The sequence below is a fragment of the Petaurus breviceps genome, unplaced genomic scaffold (genome assembly GCF_028583685.1).
Source record: "Petaurus breviceps papuanus isolate PSGF00001 unplaced genomic scaffold, PetGlider_PUasm1.0 90804, whole genome shotgun sequence".
In the NCBI taxonomy this organism is placed as follows: Eukaryota; Metazoa; Chordata; class Mammalia; order Diprotodontia; family Petauridae; genus Petaurus; species Petaurus breviceps.
The window spans coordinates 20,549,543-20,560,923 of record NW_027187348.1 but is presented as its reverse complement, the minus strand read 5'-3'; the positions used below and the strand labels follow the sequence as shown (position 1 = coordinate 20,560,923).

The following is an 11,381-nucleotide window of genomic DNA, read 5'->3' as shown; positions in this document are numbered from 1 at the left end:
TACTGTAGAGTACTCTGTTGACTTGGATGAGCCAGCCATCATGCTGAAATTGTAGGAATGAACATACTGCCCTCTGGTGACCTTCAAGATAAGGATCACCAGAATGAAATGAAATAAGAGGTTTCTGCTTTTGATACTGAAACTGATTTTGAATTAGTCATATCTAGCGGCTTTCTGGTAAATGTTTAACACTGTCAATCAATAAAAAGTGTATGCAGAAACACTTTCAAGTTTAATCAACATTTACTAATATTTCTCCATCCCTTTCTTAAGTATAGTCAATCAACAGAATAATAAAATAAGTCCTGATATAACATTTGCAGATTTCCAAGATGTAAATGCTCACATTGAAAATTCAGCAGTTGACTGTTATAGGAGGTGGCTCCAGCATACCCCCAATTCATATCTTATATTATGCATATGAATTTGTTCGAAGGTCTGGACTTTGGCATTGCCAGGGAAGAACTTCAACCCCTTTGTCTACACATTTCACTGCATTTGAAATGGAATTGATCAGAAGTGAGAAATTGACAACATACAGCAGTTTCAATGACTGTGGGGCTCAGGTGTTCTCTCAACACTGCATATACACTTGGAGACATGGGAAGAAGGTCTGATGGAGAGCGTGGCTCAGTAGAATCACTTCGGCTTAGAGAAAAAAAATAAGAGAAAAATTGGAAATTAAAGATTCACTGTAATTTCCTGGGTCCTGAACCTGATTCTGAAGGGTTCCCTGGTAGGTTCTGTTAATGTTCAGCACTGAGATGCCCAGTGCATCACTTGATATTAGGTAGGGTTTGCTATTCATTGGTATAGGGAATTCCCAGGTGAGGAAATTCCTGTTTCTATTGTTCAAGTGACTGTTTTATAACAACTATGTTTCAGAGGCTGGAACCCAAATCTTTCGGGCCTCAAGGGTGGTCTTCTACCCAGCATGCCAAACTGCCTCTAGACTTACATTAGAACATGCAATTTAAATGTCAATTCATGACATATGGCATGGTGATTGGGTGCCCCTAATTATGATGTAGAGCTGGTCCTCTTCAAGAACAAAGAACTACCACCACCACCACCAACATTGATGTAGAATATATTCTTAAAGATTCCAAGGGATTGATGGGGTACCTGGGGTCTAAATCAATTTGTAAAACCACTTTGTGCAATTGTAACTGCAATTTGTATTGTAAATTGTAATCTGTAAAATCCCTGTCCCACCCTCAAACTCTGCCCCTTCCCCCTATCCATTCTGCCTAGGCAACAACTTGTGACTCCTTTGTTCTTACTTAATCGCTTCATGTCTCTTCCGGTCTGGCCCAAACCTCATCTAAACTATCTAGGCACTAAAGTCATATATAATAATAAATAAATAAAGTTCCTCTCAGTCAGCTCTAACCTTTATCTATGCCCTGAGGTCCCTTCCCTCCATCCGGTCAGCCCTGACAATGGCAGCCCTACCCTTTAAAAGTAAAAGCCTGTACCCCTCTCACTTGCAGGTCCCCTAAAGGACTCTTGCCCGCTTCTTATAGAAGTGTAACAATAAACTTCTACAACTCTCACTCCAATTAAACCTGAGACCTTGAATTCTTTCCAGACGCTATTGCAGGTTTTCTGATCTTAGATAAGATCAGCATTCCTGCTGAACCTAGAGGGAGCCATCCCTCATCAGGATGAAGCCTTGGTCTGGTCCTCTGTACCCCAAACCTTAGCTTTAGGCATTGCCCTGCAAGGAGATTGTAGTATATATAAAATGTTTTCTCCTCAATTACAGATATTGTGGTTCCAGCCTCAGGTGCTTCCAGGGGAAAACATTTATTTTTAGTAAATTCAATGATAAATATTTCACACAATTAATATTACTCACATTGTTGAGATAGGGATAAATACAGAAGGAACGTAACCCTTGTCATCTCTCTCAGTGGGTCTTGAAACTGGGGACAAAATTAGAAAGTGTTAGAAAAAAAATGTGGAAATAAATTTAAAGTTTTAGAGCTTCACAATTTGCTTTTTTTTTTTTGGAGGAAGGAGGACAGTGCAATTAGGGTTTAAGTGACTTGCCCAAGGTCACATGGCAAGTAAGTACTAAGTGTCGGAGGGCAGATTTGAAATCAGGTTCTCCTGACTCCAGGGCTGGTGCTCTATTCACTGTGCCACCTAGCCACCCTAAGAACTTCATGATTGAAAAGAAACCCTATGGCTAGATTGGTACAGTGGAACAAACAGTGAATTTCTAGTTCTAAGCCTTAGACATCACTTGAACAGTCAACTAACAGTCAATCATTTTGTCTTGCAGAGTAGTTTTGAATCACAACTACCAATATAAAACACATGACTCAAAAACCCTGGATTTTTTCCCTATATATAAGCATTCCCTGGTAGTTCTGTTTATATTTTCAAAGATTTTTTTTTAACGCAATTAGGGTTCAGTAACTTGCTCAAGGTTACACGGCCAGTTATTTCTGGGTGTGGTGCTAAGTATCTGAGCCCGGATTCGATCCCCAGGTTGTCCCGACACTGGGGCTGGTGCTCTTACTTGCTGTGCTACCTGGCTGCCCCTGTAATGGGAATGTAAATTTTAAAGATCTTCCCTGCCCCTAGGTTAAAGTGCACCAGGAGCCTGGGGTGGGAGGCTTGTTTTTCAGTAGATACTTTTTGATTGGCCAGTGGGTCCAAAAGGTTGTTACATTCTCTGAGCCAGGAGAAGGCTATATAAGCCCTGATGTGTAGCTTTGTTTTGGGGCTCACTTTGAGAAGTGTTCTGTGATTTGATATAGATTCTGGGAAGCCATTGTCCTGAGCCCCCCGGCTTTGAAAAAACCCAGATGTTGAAACCCAGATGTTGACTGGGTATGGATGTAATGGTTGGGCAGTTTGAAATCTGTCTACTAGATCTGTTTCTGTCTTGATAATTCTGTCTGTGTACTTTGAAGTTCGGGGTGCTGACCTTTTCCCCTGAACAAGGTAAACGATATATGCCTGACTGATTAAAGTAAGCTTCTTAACCCATTTTGAGTTGCTTTCCTTTATCAAAGCAGATCCAAGAACCTGTGCTGGCAGCAAACCCTGAGGACGCTTGGGGTGCTTGCTGCTACAGCCTCTAAAGATTTTATAATAATTACTTTGTCACCCTTAAAATTCCTGTGAGACAGACCTGTGAGATATAACCCCAAGTTTACATAGGAGGAAACTGAGTCACAGGCATGTTATAGATCAGCAATTTTTTAAACCTTTATTTTTTTAAATTACATTATCTATTTTTAGTTTTCAACTTTCACTTCCGTAAGTTTTAATTTTTCTCCCCCCTCCTGTCCACTTCCATAGATTGATATTTTTGATATTAGATTAGCAATTGATTATTATCAATTAATTGATAATAGATTAGCAATTTTTAAGTGTGGTCTGGACCCCTGGGAATCCCCAAGACAGGGTTCATGAGGTCAAATTATTTTCATAATAATACTAAGACATTTTAATTTCTAATATGGTATATATTGATATATATGTACATATATTGTATGTATGTTTATATATATATTTCATATTAGCAAAAGCTCTTTGGAGTCTCTTATAATTTTTAATAATGTAAAGAGGTTCTGAGACCAAAAAGGTTGAGAACTGCTGTTCCAGAGCATTCTCAAACCCCATAGGCAGGTTTGGCTGTAGTTCAAGCATTGTTGGTTGCTATTTCTTCCTTCAGATCCCCATTGTAGGCAACTCCCTCATAACAAGAACTGCTGATGCTGACTTTGACTCAGCTTTACAATCTAGTTGTTCACATTGCTTTGGGCTATGTAAAAAAAAAAATTCGAACATTTCAAAGCCTCCATTTCCTTCTTATCTATAAAATGAAGAGGCTGGACTAGATGATGTTAAAGGTTTCTTCCAGCTCTAACAGACTATGAAATACCTATGGAAGAGGCCATGGCATTATTTTCAATTTTACATATTTAGGTGTTTATTTTTGTAATGATGATTAAATAGAAAATATAAACTAAAAATGATCCCATTTTTCCCCTTTGGTCTTAAAAAGCTCAAAGCAAACATGACAGATGTTTCTATTTCTTTCCATTGACATGAGTTATCTTTCAAATTCTGTAAGAAAAAGTAAATAGAAACTAACCTTCATTTGGCTGAGAGCTGTAGTGTTTACCAAATGCTTTATCTTTGGGAATGTCAGGATATAAATACTTCAGTGGGTTTTCAGGGACATTTTCAGCCATAATAACTTTGTAGTCTCGAAGAATGTCAGCAAATGGCAGAGCTGCTAAACGACCTTTATTGTAGGGCTCTACAGAATGGAATCTAACTTCTCCTGGAAGGAAAAAAAGGTAGGTGAATAGTCAATCAAGACACCATCTGTATGCACACATTGTTCTTGATTATTGCTCTTTTTGCCCATATTATCTGGGCATCATTGGATATAAAGTATTTCCAGATATTCTGTAGACTAGTGTTTTTACAGATGGCACCCATATGGAGGGTTTTCTCTTGGGCAATTATAAATTCATGTTTTCCCATCCAAATACAGAATAGTTGTTAGGTGATACACAAACTCACTGTAGACATTAAAAAAAAAAAACAACCCAACAACCCCCGCCCCTCACAAAAACATATATCTACAACCAGTCTTAAATCACTAAGTATTAACAACAAAGTCTCAAGATGATGCTATTTTAGTGATACAATAGGAGGTAACACTAGAAGATATGTGACATACCATTTTCTGATAGGTCCACCCAGGTAAAGGTAATACCTCCAAGGTTGCTTTCACTGAATCTTAATAAAAATGTTCCTGGCATCTTATCCTTCAGCAAGACCCGCTCCTTCTCCTTGCTTACAAAGCCCATTACATACCTGAAAGAATAGTTCATGGGTTTACCTGATGAAAAACCATGATATCTACCTAGGTACATCTATTCTGTTACATCCATGAAGTCAAAGTATTCAACGTGTTTTTGGACACATTCAACAGAGTTCACATATGGAATTCTCTTAATCAATCAAATGAACATTAATATCAATAGGCTTTGATATAAATAATTTAAGAGCCTGAGAATGCTTTTTCAATGGGATTAGATATGTGTCAAAAAACAAATACAACATGCAGAAAAATGACATTCATAGAGAGATTAGAGCACATGATTTACCCATCAATCCAAAGAGGGAGAATGTGCTTTTTTATTAAATCCAGGATTGCTTCAAGCCATACCCAAAAGGTAAATGCTTTGCCAGGTAAGTGCTCCTATTTTCATAAAAAACAAACAAGAAACAATCAAGGGATATGATGGTCACTTGGTAAGAAGCAATAGTAAAATATAAATCATCACATTTTATTTCATGATAAAGAGTTCATATTTTATTTTCCATTAAGTTGTAGAAACTTTTAGAGTTTCTCTTTGAAATGTTTATCTAGGAAATCCTTAAAACTCCATGTCATGGTATGTGGGCTGTAATGATGATGACAAAATGCTTTCCTTATGACATCCTGAAGGTGAGTAAGTCAAATGTATTTACCACTGTTTATAAATGAAGCATCTGCAGCCCAGTGAGACTAATTGATTTGTCTAGGGCCATAAGACTAATAAATTGTTGGAGCCACACCTAACTCAACTGAATTTCTCTCCCCTTCCCTCCCTTGTTCTGGTCCCCATTCCTCACCTCCACCCTCACCCCCCCATCCCTTTGCTCTGCAGTCCTGAAATAAAGTGTAACTTTTCTTTTTTTTCCTGACCATACCTTGCAGAACTTGGTCCAAGAGAGCTGACCATCACTGTAGCTAGCTTGTTGCACTAAAATTAAAGAAGAGAAAATAATCCAGTTTTTCTTGTTCACGAAATGTTTCTGATTTTTTTCTCTAAATCTGTTTTTTACTTCATTTCAACAAACCTACACAGTCGAGAGCTTATCGTGAACTTAACTTGTACTTTATACTAGATGCCAAAGAAATACAACAGATTTTCAGCCCTCAAGGAGTTCACTATTTAGTTGGGGTGGGGAAGGTGGAGGGGGTGTAGACAACAATAATGTATTTGAAAAAAGAGAACATGAAAAAGAATATAATCGTATACTAAATTATGTTGTGTAATGGGGTACAGGCTCTGGGAACCCCCTGGAACTCTCCTTGAATCTTCCCATTTCCATCTGACATTCTGAAATTATGAAAATATGAGGCCATAAATCTTTCACTATTGCTAAATCCTAATAATCTCCATTACCTCCTGATTGCCTCAGGCTACTTCCCACCTTTGATCCTACCAAAATCCCATTCTCTTGGGTCCTGGCTTCTGACCTCAAGTCACCTGAGTCCCACCAAGGTCCTCCTTAGATTCTTCCTTAAGATACTTCTCCTTCCAACACCCCAGACTATTTGGCCACCCCTAGATCTCTCCCACAGTCTTTCTGTATATAAGATCCATCTTGCCTCCATGAAGGTGCTCAAATTCAATCTAGCTCAGATTCTATCTGGCCTGCTAACATCACAAATGCTCAGATTCCTTAAGAGTCTGGCCAATATAGTGAATTTTCAATAAACTGCTTTTCTTTGGCAGAAAGAAGGCTTGAGTTGAATTAATTTGTGCAGGACCTGGTGTGGTGCTCTTTCGGGGTCCCAGCAGCCCTGGGACCTTAACAGTAGAGACTTTAAGTGCCTTTAAGACTTAGAGAAAGGGAAGGTCACTGTGGGTCACAGTGGTCAATCTACACCAGGTGGTTCACAATGTAGTTCAATCAACAAACATTTATCAAATACCTACTAAATTTGTCTCTGCTAAATGCTGAAATACTAAGAAAAAAATGAAAAACAATTCCTGCTCTGAAGAAGCTTACATTCTAATGAGTCAGGAAAGGTTTCTTGCACTAGGTATTTCCTGAATTTGACACTTGAAAGATGGGTAGGATTTGTATTGGCAGAAAGGAGGGCACTCCAGGTAGGGTAGAGTAAATAGCTTAAGGAAAGGCACAGAAGGGGGAATGACCAAAGCTTGTCTTGGGAACAGTGCCAAGAATAGCTTAGCTGTAGAATTCATATCAGAAAATGTGAGTGATGAGAGAATGGAGGGGATTAGAGGAGCAAGTGGTAGTGGGAATTGAGCGAACCACATTGACTCTGTCTTGTGACTCAATTACAGAACTATCTCAGTTCCTTTTCTGCTCAGTTCTGGATCTAGACCAATTTCCATCTTGTGAAAAAAAACTTTATTCAATTGTGGGAGTTGGGAGAAATCTTGATGGCATTATTTGAACCTGACCCCACATGGGTGGGAAAGGAGACCCTCTTTCCCTGCTGCTTAGAGATCTTTAACAAGGGCCTAGGTTATGCTGATCAGAAACCTGGTCAGATCGAAAGATTGATGCAAGGAGTTTTCTCAGTTATACATTTCAGGCAACTCATGTTTTATCTGAAAACTGATCCAGTGTTGGTCATTCATTGTTCCTATGCTCCTTTGATTGAATACAGATACTTGATGGTAGTGGGGCACCTCTTTTCCTGATTTCAGGGAATTGTTCCTGTTCATTCTCTCCCTCCCAACTTAGAAACTCCCTAATTTTTCCTCCAATTAGAAATCACATTATCTAATTTTGTGTCCTACTTAATTGTTTTCTCTGAACTAATTAGTCTTCTTTGATTGTTTTTAATGCATAAAAGTCTGTCTCCCCCTGTATTCACAGGTCCAGTGCCAAAGCTGAGGAAGTCAACTGGTCCCAATTTATTAGGCAATTGGCATGCATTGTTTAAAAATTAATGTGCTCAGAAGCTCAAACCTTTGTTTCTTCAGTCATTTCATCTTTCACACGCCACAGTGATAAATTTCTTTTTTTTTCACAGTGATAAATTTCTATATGCAAAGTGGAACACTGGAAATTAGGATTAAAAAAAATAGGACTTGATCCAATACATTAGGGAAAGTTTATGAACAAAGTTGTGACAAGAAGTAAATTGTGTTTCCATTTATCTAAACTTAGGTCAACATTTCACTGATCATATGGATAGGGGCAAAATTTGAAATTCTGGACCTGTGATTTTATCATGATGGGATATTTCTAGTTTGGAAACTCACTCAAAACTCCCTACTCCCACATAGGAGTAGAAGGTAGGCACACTGTAATGGCAAGCAGAGAAGTAGTTAACACCTTGTTTCAACTATTTATTTAGCACCTTGTTTCAAATTGAGCTTTGCCCATGATTATATCAAGTCTTTTGTTAAGAAATAGAACTTGTGAACCCCGTTGCTGATGCAACAGGAAGGGGTGGAACAGAGAGGATTTATATTTAATACAATTATATTACATATTAATATTAGTTTAATTAATTTTATTATTTTAAATATTTTGATTATTTTAATTAATTTTTAAATTAAAAATTAAATCAAATTTTAATTAAAAATTAAGTTAAAATAATTAAAATGTGATGTTTTAATTATTTTAATTAATATTTTAAATATTTTAATCAGTTAATAATAATTAATATATAATATAATAATATATTCATATTATAACATATAATATATAATAACAATATATTATATATATTATATTTATATATTTAATGACCGTATATAAGGAGAAGCCCAGCTGTCTGGGAAAGAGCAGAATTTTGAAGGGGAACTTTGTGGTGACCAGGCACTCTGTTTGTCTTTTCTGTCTGTGTTGATTTTTGTTTGAAGCCCTGGGACCTTACTGGAAGACCTGAAAGAGGATTTTCTTGTTGTCTGTTTATGGAAGTCCTGGAGGAGGATTTTGGAGGTCCTGGGACTATACTGACATTTGTGTTGAGTTCTCAGATCTTGTTTGTGGGTTTGTGTTGAGTTCTTGGACCTTGTCCCGTGGGTCTGTGCTGATTTCACAGGCAGAAAGTGAATTAGTGATGGCGTTGGCAATGTGCATGGATGTTATTGTGGCTTTGTTAAGCTTTGTCTTCCCAGGAACAGAAACTGTGAAGGATTTGAGATGGACTGGATACTGTGAGCTTCAGTATGGAACAGGAACTGGACAAGGAGCTGATGAGGAGTTGGGGGCTGTCTGCCTTTGAACCCATGTGACAGTTGGGTGTATTTAGGTAGGTGCTGGATCCATGGAAGTGGAACTGTGGAATCTGAGAACCAGCCTCCAGTCAAGATGAAAAGACCTCTCCTTGGGTACTTAATGCAAACTGAAAAGATCATGATTTACTGTGGCCCAAGGGTGGGAGAACTTTGTACTCTATGTCCTGTACCTCTTCAGGATGATTGGAAACTAATCTCCAATTAAGAGGAAAGAAAACTTTTTGACTGAGAGATTAAGATAATGTGACCTAGGGGTAGACAACTTTGACCTTTGTACTTTGTGTCCATTAAGGAGGCTTGCCTCCTTAAGGATGATTGAGTTAAGTTCTTACTGAATGATATCTTTTGCTTAAAACTATGTGACCACTTTGGTGAAAACTATGTGTCTATTTTAATGATAACTTGTTATGTCATAACATTGTGAATGCTGTACTTTGGTTTCGGTCAATGTTTTTTCCTAGTTTATCACTGAATAAATAGAGAGTTCACTCTACTATGTAATCAGAACCTTGAAGCTTTTCACAGCAGTGTCCTCTGGAAAGATGCTCATGTTTGGCTTTACACATACTCAGGAGCTCATCTATAACTTAGATACTTAACAGGAATACCCACACTCATGCAGATAGTATGTGGCAGAGGAGGAATTTGGATCTAGATCTTCTTGACTCCAAGACTAGCTTCCTATCTACTATGCTATACTGTCTTTCTATTAGGGATTGTTTCATTCTTTTTACTTGCATAATATCCGGCACATAGTAGGTGTTTAATAAACATTTGATTGATTACTATGACATTTACTTCAGAGCTTCATTAATTTGCAATTTCTTTGGTTGGATAATGATTTAAAAAGCATATATGTATATGTATACAAATATATGTGTACATATACATATACATACATACACACACACACATATATATGTATATATATGATTTAGAAATAAGTTCACACTAACTCTTTTCCCTTTAAATGAATCCACATTCTTTTGCAGGGATATGATAACCCAGAATTCTGGGTAAATAATAACAATAACAAGACTAGCCACAGCACCTTAAATTTACAAAGAACTTTCCCACTACAGCACTATAAACAGGGTTAAATTAAAAATTAAGAAAAGTAGAAAATTACTATTTGGTGAAAAGGATTTTCCCTCTTGCCACTTTCAATATTGTTGTTGTTTTTTGTTTTTTGTTTTTTTTGTTTTGTTTGTTTGTTTTTTGGAGGGGGGAAGTCTAGGCAGTTGGGGTTAAGTGACTTGCCCAAGGTCACATGGCTAGTAAAGTGTTAAGTGTCTGAGGTCAGATTTGAAACACTTTCGATACTGTTAATTCAAATGATTTGGATTCCCGTGTTTGGCTTCACTTCTTCATGTCAACCACTCTTGCAGTCCACATTCAGTTCTAGTGCTAAAGGTGTTTATGAGGCTTATCTGGGGTTCTTACCTTTCCCTATGGAGTCATAATATAACAGACTAATTATATAAACTGGTAATGATTTTTAACCAGTTTGTAAAGTTGATGAAACTCACGACTAAACTTTGACATTTCTGAGGAAGGGGTATTCTTCATGCACTAAATCAGCTGCCTGGTAGTGGTTTTTTTTTGAGGGGGGGTTTGCATTTTGGTGGGGGGGGGAAGGCAGGGCAGTTGGGGTTAAGTGACTTGCCCAAGATCACATGGCTAGTTTTTGTGTTAAGTATCTGAGGCCAGATCTGAACTCAGGTCCACCTGACTCCAGGGCCGGTGCTCTATTCACTGCGCCACCTAGCCGCCCCAGTAGGGTTTTTTTTTTAAATTACAAATATATTTTCTGTAGGTGATACTGCCATCTTACTATTGGCTATATTACTTGCTTCCTCTTAGACCTCATTGGGAATAACACAAATAAGAGAATTCTGGAATAGGCTGGATTTTTACCCACCAAACATCAAAAATAGTTGAGGGCTTTCCATCTCAAACAACACTTACCTGTGAGTTTCTCAGCCAACATATTAAGTTGGTCTGAGTTGAGGCCTCGTCCAACGTATGATGAAAACTGCCAGCTCAGCACTTCTAGCAACTGACTCAAAGCAGCTGTTGGAGGGTTATTAAAGAAAACCAAGTTCTGGAAGAGAGTTATAATTGTGTCACTGTTAACCAGGCCCAAAATATTGCAATTTCTAACCTGTAAAAAGGGTGTTACATATGATTAAAACACCTTCCAACAAGCCTATCTGAATGTATGACCTCAGATTCAGACATCTTCAGGCATCCTGAGAGCAGTGTAGTAATGGAGGATACAGTGTCACCTCCCCTTTGTTTATCTATTTGGGATATACTTCCACTCCCCTCTTTCCTTTAAAA

At 37.8% G+C, this 11,381-nt stretch overlaps 1 protein-coding gene across 1 annotated transcript in view; it reads right to left on the bottom strand.

Annotated features, from left to right (window-relative positions):
- Positions 1 to 467: 467 nt before the first annotated feature.
- STAT4 (signal transducer and activator of transcription 4) overlaps positions 468 to 11,381 on the bottom strand; it is a 146,135-nt gene continuing 135,221 nt past the window's right edge. The window contains exons 16-22 of the mRNA XM_069070183.1: positions 11,007 to 11,142; positions 5,734 to 5,786; positions 5,145 to 5,239; positions 4,715 to 4,851; positions 4,118 to 4,309; positions 1,862 to 1,928; positions 468 to 648 (exon numbers count right to left, since the gene is read on the bottom strand). Coding sequence (XP_068926284.1) covers positions 468 to 648; positions 1,862 to 1,928; positions 4,118 to 4,309; positions 4,715 to 4,851; positions 5,145 to 5,239; positions 5,734 to 5,786; positions 11,007 to 11,142 — 861 coding nt within the window. The remainder of the gene's footprint in view (positions 649 to 1,861; positions 1,929 to 4,117; positions 4,310 to 4,714; positions 4,852 to 5,144; positions 5,240 to 5,733; positions 5,787 to 11,006; positions 11,143 to 11,381) is intronic.